Source organism: Pagrus pagrus (assembly GCF_965226575.1).
Source record: "Pagrus pagrus genome assembly, chromosome: 21".
Classification (NCBI taxonomy): Eukaryota; Metazoa; Chordata; class Actinopteri; order Spariformes; family Sparidae; genus Pagrus; species Pagrus pagrus.
In genome coordinates, this window is record NC_140208.1 from 26259259 (window position 1) to 26280009 (window position 20751).

The 20751-nt window shown below is 40.1% G+C and overlaps 1 protein-coding gene across 13 annotated transcripts in view; it reads right to left on the bottom strand.

The window, feature by feature from the left end:
- ryr2a (ryanodine receptor 2a (cardiac)) overlaps window positions 1-20751 on the bottom strand; it is a 333069-nt gene that overhangs the window by 149229 nt on the left and 163089 nt on the right. For 9 of the 13 annotated variants that reach the window (XM_084342553.1, XM_084342554.1, XM_084342545.1 and 6 more), the window contains 10 exons: window positions 14393-14597; window positions 13932-14036; window positions 11201-11304; window positions 10902-10985; window positions 5566-5725; window positions 3057-3204; window positions 2775-2878; window positions 2424-2528; window positions 2136-2310; window positions 37-245 (listed from right to left, as the gene is read on the bottom strand). In XM_084342553.1, the coding sequence (XP_084198679.1) occupies window positions 37-245; window positions 2136-2310; window positions 2424-2528; window positions 2775-2878; window positions 3057-3204; window positions 5566-5725; window positions 10902-10985; window positions 11201-11304; window positions 13932-14036; window positions 14393-14597 (1399 nt within the window). The remainder of the gene's footprint in view (window positions 1-36; window positions 246-2135; window positions 2311-2423; window positions 2529-2774; window positions 2879-3056; window positions 3205-5565; window positions 5726-10901; window positions 10986-11200; window positions 11305-13931; window positions 14037-14392; window positions 14598-20751) is intronic. The other 4 variants (XM_084342544.1, XM_084342552.1, XM_084342543.1 and 1 more) reach the window with 1 other exon arrangement.

Sequence of the window (20751 nt, forward strand, 5' to 3'; positions counted from 1 at the left end):
ATGGTCCTGAGAGTGTACTACAGGCACTTTCCTCACCTCTATGTGCTGGTGGTTGGTGGGGACAGGTGCAAACTGAGGCAGCCTCTTGCTGAGCCACATTGTGACATCCCGGTTCATGTTGACAGCGAATGGCTCATAGCCTTCCTGCAGGCCGCAGATGGTGAAGAACTTCAAAGTGCTGACGTCTTTACCAAAGTTCATCCTCCCCACCTGACACACACCCAGACTGCACACTGGAATAAAACCTGGAGATGGACAGAAGAAATCAATTACTGAGATGAAGATTTTCATGCATTAGTACCTGTAATGCTCAGCAGAGAGGAGACATTTAATGGACCACTAATGCAACACAATATTTACCTGGTCAATTGAGAAATTAAAGTGATAAAATGTTATAAAACACTCATTAACAATTCCATGGTAAACAGCTGACTGCAGGCAGGGCCAATTTCTCTTAATCTTTGAAAATGTTCAGACACTTAAAATATAAGATAAATATTGTATTGTGGACTATATATTGTGATGATGTCATATCATGAGTTTTTGATATTGTTACATCTCTACAAAAAAGTACTGTATATGCACACTTGCAATAAAGGATGCATGTACAGTATGTATTTGTATACTCATCATGTGCAGAACCTCCATAGAAAATACATGCACACACACATATATATAAAAATGTATAAGAAAAATAAGTATTAAGAGATACACCGCATTCTGTTATTGCATCAACCACACATGCCCAACTGATGTTCTTGCTGACAAAAAGCAAATATATGTGTGTATATTGTAGCAGACTGGACTGCTCCTTTCCTCTCCCTCACAGTAGAGATTGCTGTGAGGGAGAGGAGGGGCTGTGAAAGTGTGGGTGTGGTAAAAGTGATATAATGAGTGCCCACCTGTTGGTGAAAGAACAACAGGAGAGTGTATGTGTGTGAGGAAAAGCAGAGACTGGGAGCAGAAGCAGAGGAAGAGGGTCTGGAAAGGAAGGAGTGTTTGGAGTAAAAAACCACGGGAGAGACCAAGTATCGGGACCAAGGTTCCACTATCATCGGAGCGGGTTTGGAAATGTTTTACCTTTTTTGCTGCTGATACATGTGTGAACTACAGCTCCTGACTGTGAGTTTTTAACAGTGGATCATTGCTCTTCATTGGGACACTTAGTATTTCCTTTTTGCCCAGAGACTGCCTTCCTTGAATTCATCACTGCTCCCATTTCACACTATCCCACACCCCTTTACCCTTTCATAAACCTGAGAAATCACCACATCTCTCAGTTTGGACTCTCCCTTCCCCTTCCTGTCCCAGTAATACCACATGGACTGAACACACACACACACACACACACATTCCCCTTCACCCTACATTTCTGGACATTTACCAGTTACGCTATTCAAATGACTCTAAAGCACAAGAAGGATATTTAACTTGGATGAACTGATTTATGTTATTTCTGATATGTTCTCCTTCTATTACATGACCCAGGACAAATTCTGAACTGTACTGAAGTGTTTGGATTATGTTAATAAGAATGGAATTTATTTCGTCCTGAAATTCTGTTTGAAGTATTAATAATAACTGAAATTTAAACTTGAAGTGGACATTCTTTTGATTTTCATTTAAACCTATTCTTTGGACTTTTTGTAGTGTGTCCGTTTATTGAGGCCGAAAACCCTAAGGTACCTTTTATAAATTTGATATAATTAATGTTATATCTGGCGCCCTAATTAGAATACTTGTAGGCCTTCTTAAGTTATGCTACAATATGTTGACTAATTTTATGCAGGATCTCCATTGAAAATACAAATACATCAATTAAAAACAACCTCATCCAAATGCAAATATTAATGAGACAATAGTGGTAAGAAAAATTAGTCTTTACATCAAAGGACCAGACTGTAGACCAATACAAAACTACTAAGCTTGTACATAATTGATACTAAGCAGGTAGTGACCTCCTTGTTCTATAATTGGCATGAGTCTTGTTTAAAGGGAGGATTCAAACAGTTCTTCAACACGATGGGGATCCTTTGAATGATTTACTTTGTTGCCTTGCTTGCTAGTCTAGGCTACAAAGCAGTGTAAAAATGTGTCTCCAGTTACATATTTTAATAGATTAACAAAGCTCTGACCTCCACCAACTTCAAAGTCCTTGAAGGCTAGCTCAGACCCAGAGTCGTCCAGCATCACTTCTCCATTAAGTGTGAACATCATGGTGTGCTCGTTCAGATCCACCATGCAGCCAACCACATCCCCCGTCTGCCAGGCACGCCCAAAGTGCTCGTTACCCTGGTGCCAGCGCTGTACCTGCGGAAAAAAGTTCTCAATTTCCAAATAATTGGAACAATAATTAAATAGTTCCACTGCAGTGCCAAGAAAATGGACAAATTTATGTGTAGGACAAACAAAAACGCAGCCACCTTGAAGCCATCAAAGACAAAGGCCTGGTCATCAGATCCAAGCTCCTGGTCCGGGAGGCAACCTGGCCTGGCCCAGCCCACCCGCATCACTCCTGCTGTTAATACCTAGAGGAACAGGAAGCAGGAACAGGTTAATATCCAGTTTAGGAACTGTAAAACAGTGACAATGAAAATGACATTTGGCAATAAAAAAGTATAAAAGTTTCATCTGTATAATTTAGATGTAGTATACTTTTTTAATGTGGAGTTATTTTTTCTATGAAATAAGTCATCACAGTAAGCTTTAAATTTGCATCTACCAACAGCTGATACATTTCAGGACATTTTCATATACTTTATGTCTCTTCTTACCTCCAGCTCAAAGTACCACTTCCCTGCATTAACACAGTAGGTTTTCTCTGCTCTGAAAATGCGGAACCTCTCAGCAGACATGTTGCTAGGGTCAGATTGAGCTGCTGGGTGACAGGGAGAAAGAGGGGGGGAAAGGAAGCAATCTGTTTTGCAATCTGATGGATATAGACATCATTTCTATCATTCTTTGTATAATCGAGGTAGTAATTTTGCCCATAAAAATCATTAAAAAAAATGAGTCCTTGAATAAAGTGGTAGGATGAAGAGTAGGTTTTGTTGTACCATGGTCCTGGTCAGGAGCTTCGAGGTTGTATCCATATCCCAGCAGAGTCCTGACTGCCTCTCTCAGACTGTCTTTGTTGGACTTCTTGGTTCTCTCATCCAGCAGGATGTAGGGGACCAGACGAGGGTTTCTACGATTCTTCACATCCTGAGAAGAGACACAGGACAGAAGAAAAAATTCAACTAAGACATTTGTTTTCAATTTGTAGGGACATAAATGTTTCCAGTGAGCCAACTGGTTGAATTGGGCAAAGTGTTCCATATCCAGCGTTACCCATGAGTGTCTCAGACTACTGCCAAATGGTCATATTGTCTCTAAGGAAAACTAAGACACCTACACCCTGGGTTGCTGGTTTAAAGATATTTTTCTTTCTCAAATACATACAGTTGTGACGCTAAATCTGACAAAATCTGCCCACGGACGGATGACATATAAACATTTGATAAAGTACTCAAAACTGCTTCTGTGCTTGTTCCTTCTACAATAGGTGTCTCCAGGACCACATTTTGCCATGATCACACACACACGTCATGCACACAGAGTCCTCTTTCACCGATCCTGGGTAAATCCCCAGCTGGCTACAAGATGTGGCACGAGTAAAGATGGCCTCTTACATTATGAGAAGTAGGAAGTGGAAAGGACCAAGTGGATGCGCCAGAAGAGATCTTCATTCAGTATAAACTTTCTTTATTTGAATCTATTGTATTAGGTTGAAGCAGCTTCAAGGAACTTTAATTCTGTGTTGATTCTGGTGGTCCCTGAGGACAAAAGCGGTGTGGGCACCGCCACCTCCTGTCTTAAAGATCTTGATCTAGTGTGTGTATTTGTTTTGAAAGCAACTGAAAGAAAAAAGCAGAGTATTTTTAAACACTATTTTTCTTTTTAAACACAGCTGCTGGTTGGAGCATGGTGATAAGGTAATGTATTGATTTGTGGTTATGTAAGATTACTAACTAATACTGACGATGATAGACCAAAGGAAACTTTGTTTTATTGCAGCTCTTCCATCTGGGTTAGCCTACATGAAGACTACAGCTAACAGATTTGGTTGTTTGGTAATAGGATTTCTGTTGAGAGAGCTACTGTCATTCCCTAATAATGTTATGATTTTGCAGATTATCAGACCAAGACATTCAGAATAACTGCTGTACATAGAATATGTATATATGTATATATAATGTATATAGAAATAGCCAATCTTCTCATTGATGGTCTTGTTTGCTTATGTAGCTCACATAGAGGCAAAAGTATTAAATTGGGACTGTTTCATAAACAATTAAATGTTCAATGTAGTACATTTAATTAGCAGTTTAGAGTTATTTAGTTGTTTATTATTGCCCATCTGTGACGGTAGCCTCTAAACCCTCCCTCTGACTCATTTGTTAAGATAGTTATATTTAGTTCAGTCCTCAGTTGCTATTTGTTTAAATGATGACAACTTCAGTCAAGAGCCCTTGTTTTGCCAAATGAGTTATACAGGATTATTTTTGTTTTTCATCACCTGTGTCCTTGGGCCTTACTGCTTGCTCCCTGACACTAATATATTAGCATATAAGCTGCGTTAAAAAGTTATAGCAGCTCGGGGGGCAGCTAATTTTAACTGCTTTATATAGTATACTGCTGGGTAGTATAGTCCATGACACTGCACCATATTTTAGAATCAGATCATATTGGATGATTTATATAGAACATCTTTCTTTTAAAAGTAGCTAGTAGTTAATTTGATTGAAGTGTGTTTAACTTTGCTGCCATTTCAGGGCCTATCTCTCATAGGATTATAAGACTAGTCACTGCAGCTGTCAAAAATATAGTGGAATAAAAATTACTATGTCAACAGCTGCACATGACGATGCAGCAACTGGTAGCTCCTATAAATCTTGCTGCATTTTTGTTTTTTAACTGTTATTGTTTTGGCTATATTGCTGAAAGAAGTACTACCTATGACAGAAATACATTCACGAGCATTGGAGAAGAAAGCATGGGATTTGGATTAAGAGCAGCGAACTTTGAGATGATCACATCTTTTGATCATCCAATCTTCTATGGTGGGATCTTTGACCACAATGTGTAGCTGCTTCGTACTCTTCTCTGCTTGCCTGTATATTACTGTTCTCTCTTTTGTTGATATTGCGGATATGTTCAATACATGTAGTGTTGATATCAACGCAAAAACAGTCATCATTACAGAGAAGTCTGTAGCATCCTAGCCAGGCACTACCCCTCGCCCAAACAATACATTACACACATACATACAGTATTTCCAACATGTGTGAACACGTCTGACATGAACAATCTCCTGTTGTGTGCTGCATGTGTGAACAAGCAATTGTGGACAATATTGGATGGACAGCCATCTATGAGCAGATCAATCAGCCAATCATACAGGTCACAACTGTCAAACTGCCCCTCAACAAGTCACAGTCATAGATACAGTACAGAAATCACAAAGTCATGTTGGCACACACACACACAGTTAAGTATCTAACAGTATGTATCACAGTCTCCTACCTGTTGGATGCCATAGGTCCAGCCCTGACGGATGCGGTCTCGTGCCCAGACGTTGTGTGCGTTCTCAGCCAGTTTGTCCACCATGGCTTCCTGGGTGGAGGTCAGTTTGATGTGACTCAGGTCCAGAGGAGCAGGTTTATAACCGCCCGACAACTCATAGCTGCACAGATAGAGTTAAATCATTAAATCGTTAGCTAGCCAGCTGCTCAAGATGTTGTCTTTGTTTATACACCGATCTGCCACAACATTAAAACCACTAACGGGTGACGTGAATATAACATTGATCATCTCATCACAATACGATGTTCTGCTGGGAAACCTTGGGTGCTGGCATTCATGTGAATGCCACTTGACACGCACCACCCATCCAAACACTGTTGTGGACTAAGTACACCCCCTCATCACAACAGCACTACCCGATGGCAGTGGCCCCCCAGCAGGACAATGTGCCCTGACACACCACAAACACTGCTCAGGAACAGCTTGAGGAACACAATAAAGGGCCCACAGTGTTGATCAGGCCTCCAAATTCCCCAGATCCCAATCTGATCGAGCATCTGTAAGACGTGCTGGAGCAGGTCTGATCCATGGAGGCCCCACCCCCAACATACAGGACCCAGAGGATCCACTATAAAATGCCCTGGTGCCAGACACCACAGGACACCCTCAGGGAAGGAAGTCTCTCCAGGGCAAGTCCATCAAAACATCAGTCACAGCGCGAGGATAGTTCAATCTTAGAGAAAAAGTCAACATCTCTATTTCATGTATTTCTTTTACAGTGGCTGACCACTCAGTCCACCGTCGGCTGCTCCCTGATAAGCCATATCCTTGTTATGGATTTCTGTCCAGGCCAGTATCAGATAAAATTACACAATACGAAGTAATGCCTTTTCGTGTCAGTTCCTTAAATCTCATATCAAGCTGTGCTGGTCTGAAATCATCACGTTCAACCCACCTTAATAACCGTGCTTTCCTCTCCAAGTGTGAACTACAAACCTCTTTGAACCAGATATTAAGGGGAATTTTTGTAAGGTCACTTAGTTTACTTGAGTATATAGTCTTGAGGGTTTTATCACCCAGCAGAGGTTGAAGTGGGATATCAAGTTGGTTCAACTCTAGTTCCTTCCATCTTGCATCGTAATCCTCTTTACACCAGTAGACTACAAACTGCAGTTGTGCTGCTTTGTAGCAGTCCTCCAAACATGGGAGTGACATCCCTCCTTTATCTTTGGCAGGTATAATGTTTTATAGCGTATCCTTGGTTTCTTGTTCTGCCATATGAACCTAGAGATAATCCGATTCCAATCGTTGAACTGTTTAGTTGGTACTTCCACAGGCAGCAATTGAAAAAAGGAATAACAGTTGAGGTAAAATAATCATCTTTATAGTTTCTATTCGGTTGTACAAATCAAGTGTCAGAGGAGTCCATCTGTCCAAGTCGTTTTTAATTTTGTTTGTGATGATACAATAATTTACATCATATACAGTATGTCTTCAAAAGTCTTGGGGATATTAACACCTAGATATGTCATAGTTCACAGGTGATAGTTTATAGTTTTCCATTTAAGTTTAAAGGTTTTACGTATGTTTTTCTGAGGTAAGTAATTAAAAGAGAGAGTTTGGGTTTTCTCTATGTTCAGTTTGTATCCTGAATAGAAACCATATTGGTCAAGGCAGGACATTAGCTTAGGGAGACTGGTATCAGGGTCAGACAAAGTCACCAGAATATCGTCCGCGTATAAACATGTCTTATATTCTCTTCCCTTAAATGAAATTCCCATAATTCCCAGGTCTTCCCTGATTTTCTGAGCAAGTGGCTCTATAAATAGAGCAAACAGGATGGGGCTCAGTGGACAGCCCTGCCGGCATCCCGGTTCCAAAGAGATTGTGCCTGAAAGACGACCACTTATTCTAATCCGGGCCACTGGAGAAATGTATATGGATTTAAAACATCTTATAACTGTATCATTAAAGCCAAAGCGTTGTAAAACCAAATATAAAAATTCCCACCGCACGGAGTCGAAAGCTTTTTCTGCATCAAAGTTAATTGCTAAGGACTTCGTGTTGCTTCTGCTCATAGTATCTATCAAGTGTATTGCTCGCCTGACGTTGTCTTGTGTGCGTCTATTTTTAATAAATCTGGTCTGGTCCGTGTCAATCAGGTCAGGGATAATGTTTTCTAGTCTACTAACTATAATTGAGGTGAATATTTTATAGTCGGTGTTCAAAACAGAAATAGGTCTATATGAGCTGCACTCTGTCTTCTCTTTTCCTGGTTTCAGTATAACAGATATTATAGCTTGTTTCCAAGATGGTGGAGTCTCGCCCCCCTCAAGCACATAATTAAAACATTTTAATAACAGTGGGGTAAAGGAGTCCCTAAAAGTTTTATACCACTCTGCTGGTAGTCCGTCTCCCCCAGTTGCTTTGTTTGTTTTCAGTTTAGAAATGGCCTTATCAACCTCTGCTATTGTAATATCTGTGGTTACCCGCTTGTTTTGTTCTGTGCCAATAGATGGCAAGTCTAAAGAGTCTAAGAAATGCTTTACTGTTGCAGGTTCCGCTAATTTGGGTTGAGCGTATAAATTCCTGTAATGTATTTCAAATGATTTATGTATTTCTTCTGGCTTAAAACACATCTGGTTGGTGACAGGGTCTTTTAATTTATAAATGGATCTTTCAGACTGCTGTTTTCTTAGTCTCCAAGCCAATATTTTTTTCGCTCGAGGTCCATTTTCATAATAAGTTTGTTTGATATACTTCAATTTGAGTTCCACCTGGTCACTGAGTTTCTTATTTAGTTCTGATTTTACAACAGATATTTGTTCCAGTAGGGCAGGCTCATTAGTCTCTACATGCTTCTGCTCCAGTGAGTCTAGTTTATTAGTCAAGTCATTGAGTTGCTTAAGTTTTTCTTTTTTCTTTTGTGATGTCCACATTCTAATTTTCCCACGTATGTATTTTCATATATACTCCTGAGTGATCTGATACATCTCTAACACCGATGTTACAATCTAGGACTCTGTGTCTGTCTATTCTGAACATAAAAAAATAGTCAATTCTAGAATAAACTGCATGGGGGTGGGAATAAATTGTTTAACAAATGGGTGAAAGTCCCTCCTTTACCAGATGAGTTTCCTGCCAAAATATTATGTGTTGATGTTCCCTCTTCATCTTAGCTATGAGCTTTCCTCTCTTAATTGGATTCTGTAGCCCATTAACGTTAAGTGTTATGATTCTATATTCTCGCTGAGACATTTATCGTTAAATATAGTTGTCCCCTCCACTATGTGCACCCACGGTGACCTTAACATTTGAACATAAACAAATATAGTAACAAAGAACTTGTAACTTGAAAATACACAGATAAAGAAATGAAAGAAAAAACGGCTTCCATAACAAAATTTCCTCTTAAGAAGGAGTCCTAATTGGAGAGGAAAACCTCCAGTGTATGAAGGGGCTCTCCAGTGCCAACTGGGATGGCTCAGGAATGAGTACCAGTTCAGTGCACGCCCGGAATAGCTTTAACAGGCTCCCAGTCCAACGGTCTGATATTTTGATCTATTAACAGTAAACAAAAGCATTCCTCCCAGATAAACATTAGTAGAGATTACGGGAGACCGAGTTATGAAAAGAAAGCTGGCCACAGTGCTTCATTTTAAGCAGGATCAGTTTTTATTCTTATGCTGGTTTAAGTCACTGTGTAGGCAGATCTTACCACAGGAATGACAAATAGTTGTTAGGGTGGTGGTCACTCTGGCGTGGAGACTGTGTCCGCGATGTCACGGCGAAATCTGCTAAGTTTCTTCCGTGCCCTCTCGGCGTGTGTGTCCAGGTTCCGCCGTTTGGCATCCACCGTCACCCAGGATAATTTCTTCAGCATCTCCATCGGTGTCGCCGCAGAGGGTCTCTCCCTGATGCTATCGTCCGGCGCGAGCCCCCTCTTTCTCAGATCCTCCATGGCCTCTGCTGCGCCGTTATAAATGACGGGACCACCATCAAAAAACACCCGAAGCTTAGCCGGTGGCAGGGTCTGGAAACGGAGGCCCTTTTAAGCTCTCCTCTTCTTTTGGATCTCTGCCGGATAATCTTGGTCAAAGTACAACCTCTGTTGATCAAGGCGGATCTCTCCTTTTTTCCACGCGCAGCGAAGCACCAGCTCCTTGGTTCTGTACTCCAGAAAATCAATCACCACCGATCGCGGGGTTGGGTTCTGTGGTGGTTTAGGGCCCAGTGCGTGGTGACAGCACTGTATGCCAAGTTCAGTGTCCTGAAGCGACAGCTTGGCTTTAATAAAGCTTTCAATAAACTCTTGTAAGTTGCTTCCTTCTACGTCCTCGGGAATCCCGTATATACGAATATTATTTCTTCGTGAGCGTGCCTCTCAATCAGTCAGTTTGGCTTAGATTTGGTCTTGATTAATCAAAGTTTGAGACAGCACTTTCGCCACGGTGGTCCACTCCTCCATGTCTGATACACGCTATGCTGCCTCCTCGGCCCTGTCTCTGGTTTCTTTCAAATCGGCCACACTTTCGTTCAGTTTTTCATTGACGTCCTCTCTGAAACTAGCCAAATCTCTCTTCATATCTCTGGAGAGGTTGTCACGGAAACAGCCTAATTCCACCTTCACGTCCGAGCGGATAGCCAGTATTTCTTTGTGGATGGCCGCGATGCTACCTTGCAAGCTATCCATAACCTCGAGTTTGTCTGTCACGTCTCCGCCGTCTTTTCCGATCGTGTTTTCTTCATCTTTTTCTTGGTTCTGGGTTGGTCTGCCTTTAGTCTTTCGTGTCTTATCCCCTGTCATCATAAATTTTAGATTCCAAAGGGTTGAAACAGCTCTAATCTAGGGGATTTAGCAGACCAGACTGGGAGCGCTTGCTCAGCACGTCTGTTCACCTCAACGCCATAACCGGAAGCCCCCAGCCTCAGAGGTATTAAGTCCATGTCTTGACAGGTCAGAGCTGTTTTGGCTGCACAAGGGGAACCTTCACAATACTAGGCAGGTGGTCATAATGTTATGCCTGATCGGGTGTAGATCATCTCATTACATGTCACATTGACCCCATCATTGTACCATTACAGTACATCATGTAAGTATCACCCTGCACCCTGTCCTTGTCAGAGCTGTTTTGGCTGCACAAGGGGAACCTTCACAATACTAGGCAGGTGGTCATTATGTTATGCCTGATCGGGTGTAGATCATCTCATTACATGTCACATTGACCCCATCATTGTACCATTACAGTACATCATGCAAGTATCAGCCTGCTCCCTGTCCTTGTTGAGTTGTGGCATTGCTTATCTTTATTATACTGATGATTGCGCAAACTTACGTTGGTGACAGTTTCATGCTCTTGACTTTCTCTACTGCATGTTCATCTGCAAGGCCAACATGGCAACCCAAAGCCAGGAGAGTTCTATGACACACAAACAAACACATGACCAAAATCATTATTTAGTGTTCAGGTGTTAAACATCAACCATACAGTTAGTGATTTAACTGCCTAGTGCACAGAAAGATTGCTAATGTACAGTATGCCCACAACATGTGTCATCAGGGTTAAATGATGTCACTGATTAATATTTGATCTAAATGTCGTGTCCTATGTTGCTCACTGCACTGATGCATTACTTGAGAGTCTCTAGAGACATCTGTAAGTTGTAGCTCCGCTCTTGTTCAGGAAGCTTGGAGAATTCCACCAGACAGGGGTGTTGACGCTTGTTATCATCTCGCACCTGTAACACACAACACATGCACATGCATGCGCGCGCACACACACACACACACACACACACACACACACACACAATCAAAGGTTAGGACAGTACAGGAGCATGTTACTTGGCACCCTTTAATCTCAGGACACAGAGAACCACAGGACACCTGGGCATAGAACAAGAGTTCCGTCAGTCATCAATTTTTCTTTTAACGGGATTCACTACTGACTGTTTCGGATGTGATGTGTTGAATATACAGCGGTGAGTAACAGGTCCAACTCCTAACTGGCCAACAAGTGAGGGCTCTCCTGTTGCTGTAGCTGTGCCAACACAGGTGTGTAAGCCTGAGCCAGACTGCAGGTCCCACTGCAGCTGCACTTAGCACTGAATGAACCAAAGAGCTGGGTTAAATTGAAGTTAGTATTAATCCTCAGCCACTGAGGCAGTTCCAAAAAGTTGTGTTGCGCCATGCCAGGGTGGGGAGGTAAAGGCTGTGTTGATATCATAAATGGACAGTTCAAGTACAGTAGGCATTGAGGACTTATTTGAGATCCAATCACTCAGACCATATTTAGAGGTGGTCTGTGCCACATGTAACCACATTCTTTTGTATATGTACGCATATGTGCCCAAGGCCACATTGAAGGACTGCCTACTTAACTGATGTTCCCTGTAAAACAAGAAGAAGAAGCCACAATAGACAGAATGGACTACACACTGTTGGATTTCCATGTGGTTCACTCCAATATAAATTACATGACTGGGTGAAACAGCAAATCCTCAATCATTGGTGCCTTCTTGTAAATTCAGCATTAAATCAAAACATGAAGTTGTTAGTTTCCTTGTAAAAAGTGTCAGTTTGTGGCAGCATGGCTGTACCAGCCTGTCTGCTTCTGTGTCTAAAGTGCGTCCTACCTGCCAACATTTAGCAGCTGTTTGAACACACTGTTTCAACTGATTTCACCATTCACACTCAATTACTCAAAGAAGACAATATTTTATTGACAGTACAGTACAGTAAAGAGTACCCAATAGGCTTTACACGATCAGGATTTTTGGGGCCGATCACCAATTAGTGAGTTTAAATAAACCGATCACCAATCACCGATCCGATCACGTGAGGGAGCAATATGTGTATTTAAGTAACTTGTTAATTTACTGTATATACATATGTACTGTTTACTGAGTATCAACAAAAGTATTCTCAAGCATTTTTGCCAATGTTTAACAATCTTTGCCATGCCCCCAACTGACAGAGATGCAAGGGTAAAACATCAATGACCTCTAGAGGGCATTCAAGGACTGGCCAGACATAAGTTCAAAGTTCAGTCAGCTCAAACCAAAATAACTTGAGACAGAAATAATGGGCGCAACAACTTACTGCGTGGATCAAAGTATGCCAGCAAACACTGAAATGCGGGGTTCTCCACAATATTAAATGGCAGGTCAGCCAGCACGATAAACTCCATAAGTTTCCTTGTGCCACCCCTTGCCTTTTCACCGTCACAGCTATACGGACGGGTACTGTCTAAAGTAGTTTGCTTTAGCATCCGTTTCGGTGTGTCTTTTTCCACGCTCAGTTTCTTGAATCCAGGTGCCTGATTAAATTTGTTGTGTTGGGGCATTTTGCAGATGCTCCCCCACGAGGTACTCTAGTGTTGCACGGATTGTGGGTGGTTTGGGTTGTGTCTGTCTCGTTCGCTTTGGGTGGGGGTCCCGCACCGCCGGCGTGTTTGTTTGAATCCGACAGCTAATGATTCAAGATTCAAAAAACTTTATTGTCCATCACATCGTGGCAGGGCTCAAAACTAGCTGTCGGGTTCAGGCAGGCGTGTCGGTGGTGTGGAGCTTCTTCGGAGTGGGTGGGACGGGCGGGACACAGGCCGTCTGCAATCTATGCAACGGGAGCATCCGTGGGGAGTTTCAGCACGACAATGACGTCATTGATCGGATCGGCAAATTAAGACATTACAGCCGATCTCACAAATTGCATAAAATGCAAAATATCGGCTGATCCGATGTAGCCAATCAGATCGGCGGAAAGCCTAGTACCCAATATAGGTTATGTCTTTGTCGCCTGTGGAGAAATTCCCCTGTCTGTTGACAGATAATCGCTCAATTTCAAATGTTTTTTTGTATTCTTAATTATTTGGGCCTTCTTATTCAGCAAAATTATACATGAAGAAATGTATTTATCTGTGTTATTGTATCCATTTGTTCCAGTGATGTTTATTTGCATATAGAATGGGGAAGTGAGATGCGATCACAAGTCACCTGAGACGCATATAAATTCCAAGTGTGAACTAACGGACTGAGAGCTGTCCACATGTCATTGGATCACTCAGGACAGATGTTAACACTAGGTGTGAACAGACTCAAAGTTTCTGTTGTCACAGCTGGTGTAATTTCAAAAGGACAAGGCACCATTAAAAATGTTTAGGTAATATAAGTAGCATGCTGCTCAGGTCTTTCTATAACCATGCCTGACTTTATTAAGTTGTTGGCTAAAGTGATGGCTCTTTGTCACTCAAATATGAGGCCAACATGTTAAATCACTACAGACTTATGTTAGGAGGAGCATGTCTGAAAGAGGCCTATAATCAGTGCTTCATTTACAGTATTGAGCTGTTTTTTCTGATACTCACTGCACCATAGGTCCAGCCCAGCTCTATCTTGTTCATCACCCACAGCTCATGGATGTTTTCTGCAAGCTTCTCCCTGATCCTCTCCAAGTGAGGTGGCAGCACAATCTACACACACACACACACACACACACACACACACACACACACACACACACAGAAAGACAATTTATTTAAATTGCTTAAGACATCACTCTTCTGTTGCTTCAGTCTGGCTCTGCCCGCTTGGCATGAAATTAAACATTCATTGGCACCAGTGGCATTGAAAAACATTCTGGAAAAGGCCATTTTGAAATTAAACATAAAACATTTCATAGTAATGAAAGATTTAATGATGTATGAGTTTATTTCACCACTTCATGGTTATATTTCATCTCATGTGTTTATTCGTGTATTCTTCTTTATTTAATACTGAACACTTCTCACTCCTCTAAGCTGGTTACAACCCTGACAGTGGTGTATACCTGGCTGGTGTCCACAGGTGTGGGGGTGAATGCTGCCTGGCTCATGGTGACAGTAGGTCCCAGCAGGTCTCTAGCCGCAGTCTGGTCTTGACTGGGCTCTAGCTTCAGCTTCTCCCTGGGCAACACTGCCTCATAGCAAGGAGCATAACCTGGAGGAGGGAGGAACTTAAACTCCCCGTGACGACCACCGAGGAGGAAACGCACCCTGCAGTGTGACAGATGACAGATGGAGGAATCAAGCAGGAGAGATTATGGTTCATTATGGAAAAATTTATTTACTTTCCCAAATGTCATAGGAAGCAGTCTATTCAGCCAAAAGTCCAGTCAGTTAGTGAGCTAGCATTCGACTTTTTATCAGCATGATATCAGATTTCAGCTTTCTGGGTAAATTAGTAGATAAGCATAGCCACAATACAAACCAAAGCATGGTACTGCACTAAATGCATTTTCTTTTTGTATTTTACTTCCTGTACTCTCATTAATTCTAGTATTTATTCCAGGGAAAGTCCAAACCAACTCTCAGAATTCAGAACTTTTTCCAGTTCGTCATTTTTTTTTGTTGCAAAAATGTGCTCAAAATACTTTAGTAATGTTTTTTTTTTAAGTCTTGCTCTCAGAGCTAAATGTATTCATTTTTGTGATTATTTGTAGGTATGACTCATTAACTGCTTATCTTAACTAGACTGGGTTGAAATTTGTCATAAACATTAATGATTTGCAACATGTATTAATTTAAATAATTGTTGCTGAATGGTTACAGTAATCAAATTATTAACAATGAGTTATTTTTTATCTGAACAAAGAATCCAAAGAATTGTATTAATGTAGTTCCATCACATCCAGAAATTATTTGGATGTGCACTGAAAATAAGGTCTACAGATCTCACAAGATAGAAAAATAAGAATAAAAAACTTGCTTTTTTGAAACATGTTTTGACACTAGATTATTTAATTTCCTTGAAACCTTTTTATGCGAAAGTGTTGAAAGACATATACAAAATTCAAAAACATTATATTACTCCATCATTTGAAAAAAGGTTTTGAAAACAGCAAATTTTTTCTACTTTTCACTGGCTGTAATGTTGCATTCAGTGGTTTAATTTCATAGGTAGAAATGTGTACTGTGTTAACCTCAGGAAATTCAGGAAAGTTCAGGAAATGTGTAAGTTACAGCTTGTAATGACTTGCTTTGTTGCATATTTGATGATGTCATCTTGTTTTCTGTCTCTTGACAAAATATTAATCTTAGTCCCTCAGTTTAATACACATAAATGATTTTGACATTTCAAACTTTTCTGAACTAATTCCTGACATCATCAACCCAGTCAACCATGAAAATACACAATACATAGTATATGTAGTAATACATCACCATTCATAGAACTCATAGACTATGAGTGAGTAGTTTTTTTTTTTTTTTTTTTCATTTACTCTTTATTGATTTTATACATAAACGAACAACAATCAAAACAATGAACATGAAGACCTTTAGTCGAGTGCATAAGCATCAGGGAGAAAATAAAAACATACATAAAGAGACTGGTAGACACCTCCAGTTATAAAAATAAGCAAGAAAAGCAAAAAAGAGTAGAGAAGAAAGGAAATGAATAAGAATAATAACAATAGTCCAAACAAAGATTACCTGAAGTCTGGTCTGGCGGTAGAGACATATGTAATCCGTTTTTGCCAATTTTCATTAAATACCTCCTCTTGTGTTCTTAAATTAAAAGTGATTCTTTCCATCACAAAGATACTGTGCACAATATCAATCCATTCATCTACACTGGGTACCTCCCTCCTCAGCCATTTCTTGGTTATGGACTTCTTACAGGCCACCAGTAATATTCGTAGTAAATATTTATCTTTGTTCCTCCACTCTAGTTCTTCTAGATCAACCAAATATAACGAATTGAAGCTAAAAGTTATTTTTGTTGAAAACACAGTCTCCAAGATTTGATGTATGCTCAACCAAAATGGGGTCACAGCAGGGCAACTCCAAAATATATGAAAATGATTTGCCTCTTTGCTTCCAAAGCATCTCCAACACTCTGTCTGATTTGAATATGATTTATTTTGATATGGAGTGCAGAAATAGCAAATAACATGTTTTCCATGTAAATTCTCTCCAAAGTGGAGAATTTGTTGTTTTCCATTGTTGTTTGAAAATTTCAGTCCAGTTCTCCTGTGGAATTGTGATGTTGCCCTCTGTTTCCCATCCTGATTTTGCATTAGATATATTTTCTTTGTTAAGAGATTGATACTCATGTATAATTTTGAAATTATCTTCTTGTAAGGTTCATCTTGGTAAGCTTTTACAAATACCTGTGTAGCCCTTGCTAAAGTAATGGGTGTATTTGTATTTTGACAACAATATTTAAACCATGTACAGATTCATAATTCATGTGAAGTTCATTGTGTATTGAGGTGTTTAAAAAAGAAATGTATAAATATGGTTAAAATACAATTTAAAAAAAAAGATATATTTTATACGTCATCTGCAAATAACGCCAATTTCTGTTCATCTACCATTTTTATTCCCTTAATTCCTTCGTTTTGTCGTATTCCCTTAGTCAAAGGCTCAATAAAAATAGCAAAGAGAAGAGGACTCAGTGTGGGCATCCTTGTCTAGTTGATCGTTCAAGTATAAATGACTCTGAGAGTTCTCCATTAATCTTCAATCGAGCTGATGGGTTTTTGTATAGTGTTTCTATTATTTGTATTATTGTCTCATCAAAGCCAAATTTTTCCATTACCTTGAATAGGAAGTTCCATCTCACAGAATCAAAGGCTTTTTCTGCATCTAAACTCACTATCATAGCCTGGAGATCGTTTTGGGTGATATGTCTGATAATCTGTAATGTTCGTCTAATATTGTCTTGGGTTTGTCAGAACGTCTCTTAAGCTTTTGTACCATTGTGCTATGTATCCATCAGGGCCTGGGGATTTATTTGTTTTCAGTCTTGTTATGGCGGCTTTGACCTCCTCTGTTGATGTTGCTGACGTAAATGTATTACTTTGACTTTCAGAAAGTACCGGCAGATGCACTGATTTAAAAAAATCGTCCATTTTGCTGTCGTTAGTGTATAGTTTTTCATAAAAAATTTTAAAGCATCTTTTAATATCATCAATGTCATGATGCGTTTGTTTAGTTACAGGATCCTTTATGAAATAAACTGTATTATCTGCTTGTTGTTTTCGTAATTTAAAGGCAAGGAGTCGAGCATGTTTACTGCCTCCTTCATAGTATTTTTGTTTGGTGTACATTAATTTTTTTTTAATTTCCTGTGTATATATTTCATCGATATCATTTTTTTTTTTTTCATTTTTATCTCTATTTTAATATTTGGGTTTAATGAGTTTTTGTGTTGTTGTTCTAGTATTTTTAGTTCATTTTGGAGTTTATCTAGTTTTTTCTTCCTGCGCTTTTTAAGCAAGGATGTCATAGCGATTCATTTACCTCTCACTACTGCCTTGCATGCGTCCCAAAGTACAGTCGGTGACACCTCTCCGTTATCATTATATTTTAAATACTCCTCTATTTCATGTGTTATGTGTTCAACCGTGTCTTTGTTTAGGATACTGGAGTTCAATTTCCAGAGTGTTTCTTTAGGTCTAGTTCCTATTTTTACTGACATGTAAACTGGGCAGTGGTCTGATACATCCATACATCCTATGTGGCATTTATTAACCCAATGTTTGTCCTTCTTAAACATCAGGAAGTAGTCAATTCTTGAGTATGTCAAGTGTGGGGAGGAGAAGTAAGTATAGTCGTTAGTCGCCAGGTTATTTTCTCTCCATGCATCAATTATGTCTAGTTCTGCCATTAAGGTGCATGTTTTTTTAGCAATATTCTTGCATTGGAGAATTCTTGTGCCAGAAGAGTTCATGTTCGGGTTTAAGGTTAGATTGAAATCTCCTCCACCGATCATTATTCCCTGTGATTCCATTACTATTTTGTCAATTATTTGTTGGTAGAATTCCCATCCTGATCCTTATCCGTTATTAAAACACTGTCAATCTTGCCCTTAATCAAAATAAATTTACCTTCCTTATTTGTTATTTGTGTTAAATGTTCATAAACAACATTCCCTGAGATCAAAATGGCCACACCTCTATTGTGTTTTGATCCATTCGAGGATGAGAATACATGTTTGAAACCCTTCCTTTTAAGTTTACCGTGTTCTATTTCTGTGAGGTGTGTCTCCTGTAGGAAAACTACAGTATATATAATTTCTCTCTCTGTAATTTAGTAAAAATTTTGTTCCTCTTAGTCGGTTTAAGAATCCCATTAACATTCAGGGTAATTATTTCCACCATTTGTCTAATGAAGTGAAGTAACTTAAAACCTCCCAGTGTACTGTACTTCTTACAATAAGCATTCCAAATGTATTAGGTCTTCTCTTTTCTCTGAACAGAACAATTTTTCAACAGAAACGGAACAGAAATAGAAATAGAAATAAGAACAATCTCTTCCGTGAATAGGGAAAACATTATTCCCTTTAAGTCCCTGTTGGTGGGTAGGGGGTTCTTCCTTTCCCAAAGGATGGGCCCCCCCCTAGGAGTGGAGTGGTCTCTTCCATTCATCCTAGATATGTCCAACATTAGTCAAAATGTAATCCAGCCAGTCGGATGCTGTTAGTTCTCAATCTTTGCGTTATTTTGTATATTTAGTAGTGACTGAGCAGTTTTGTAAGGTTAAAGAGGGCTATATTTTAGAAGGGTCTGTAAGAAGAAAAAAAAGATACAAACCCTGCATCTTAAAACTAGATGTAATATAAATTAACTAGAAATAAATGTCCGTGTATTATTCAAACTGAAAATTCCTCTTTTCTAAGCATGTGTCCTTGTGTGTCTTCCACACCAATCATATCCTTCACTTCAGTCTCTAGCCCTTCAACGTCAGTCCTGCATGATCACTTATCTGTCTCTTCAGTGCTGTGTTTCCCTCCTGAACTCCTGTAGCCTCTCCCTCACGTGCCTTGCCGTTTGGTTTCCATCGTCTCTGGAAGCCACCTGTTGCCATGGAAACACCTTCCGTATACCTTCGTCCATGTGCATGTCTGACGTGACCCTTGGAGTTTCCACCTCTATCCCGTGTGCCCTCAGGTCCAGTGCAGCCTCCTGGGAGTTCTCGTAGGTCCGGGTCCCAGTGTTCCAATGGATGCGGATTCTTGCGAGAGGGGTCTGAAAACGTATTCCTTTTTCTTTTAAGGCTTTCTTGATTTCTTTGTAGGCTCGGCGCTTGATCATCACCTCATTTGCATAGTCGTGATCAAAAAATATCTGTTTTTCACCCACACACACTTTCTTTTTCCATGCTAATTTTAGCACCATCTCTTTGATTTCAAATCGTAGAAAGTTCACAATAACAGATCTGGGTGGTGAGTTCGGGTTGGGTTTTGCCACCAGTGCTCTGTGTGCTCTCTGGATCTCTAGGTTGACTCTGTCTGGCAGGGTGAGTTCGGTGGTGAACAGGTTAACAAAGTCCGCAATTGAGGTGCCTTCTGTATTTTCCGGTATCCCGTAGAGCCTTATGTTGTTTCTCCTGGATCTATTCTCTAAGTCCGTCAGTTTTTCTTGTAATTTACTATGTTGATTTAGAAGCAGCAGAAGAGCGTCTTTAGCTACCGGGCCGCTAGCTTCCAGTTCTGATATGTGCGTTTCAGCCTCGCTGATAGCCTGGTCTTGAGCTTGTAGAGTAGTGGCAGTTTCCGCTAGCTTCTGGCTAATATCTTGTTTGAATGTAGTTAAGTCTTCTCTTACGTCTTTTCTGAGGTCGACTTGAAAATCTTTAAAGGTCTTTTGCATCGTGTTTGAATTCCCGCAGGTCTTTGGCAACAGATGTTAATTCCTGAAGTATGTCACCAGCTTGAGTTTTCTCCGCTAGCATCTTGTCGCCATTTTCTTCCACCTCGGAGCCCTCCGAGTTGGGTTGTTTCGCCGGTTGCGTTATATTCCCTACTTTCTGTACGCCTTTTTGTCCTTTAATTGTCTTCGCTCCTTTCATAGTGACAAAACACAGCCTCTGAAGTAATAATATCTCGAGTTTTAGTTAGTTTTGCATCCAACTGGTATGGAGCTACTGCCTACTGCTGCATACCACTATGCTGTCTCACCCGGAAGTCAGTGAGTTGTTTTAAACACACAGTAATTAGACTCATCCCCTGGAACAAGCAGTGAGGTTCTGAGAGGAACAACCCACAACACACCTTAACGGTACCATTTGTTATACTATCTATATTTGTATTTATAATTCACCTTTTCCTTATTTTTTGTGATGATAAATTAATTATTGGTAATTATTGGGTTGAGAATTTTAATCTTTAAGCTCAACAGAGACATTTAATAAAAGTGATTAA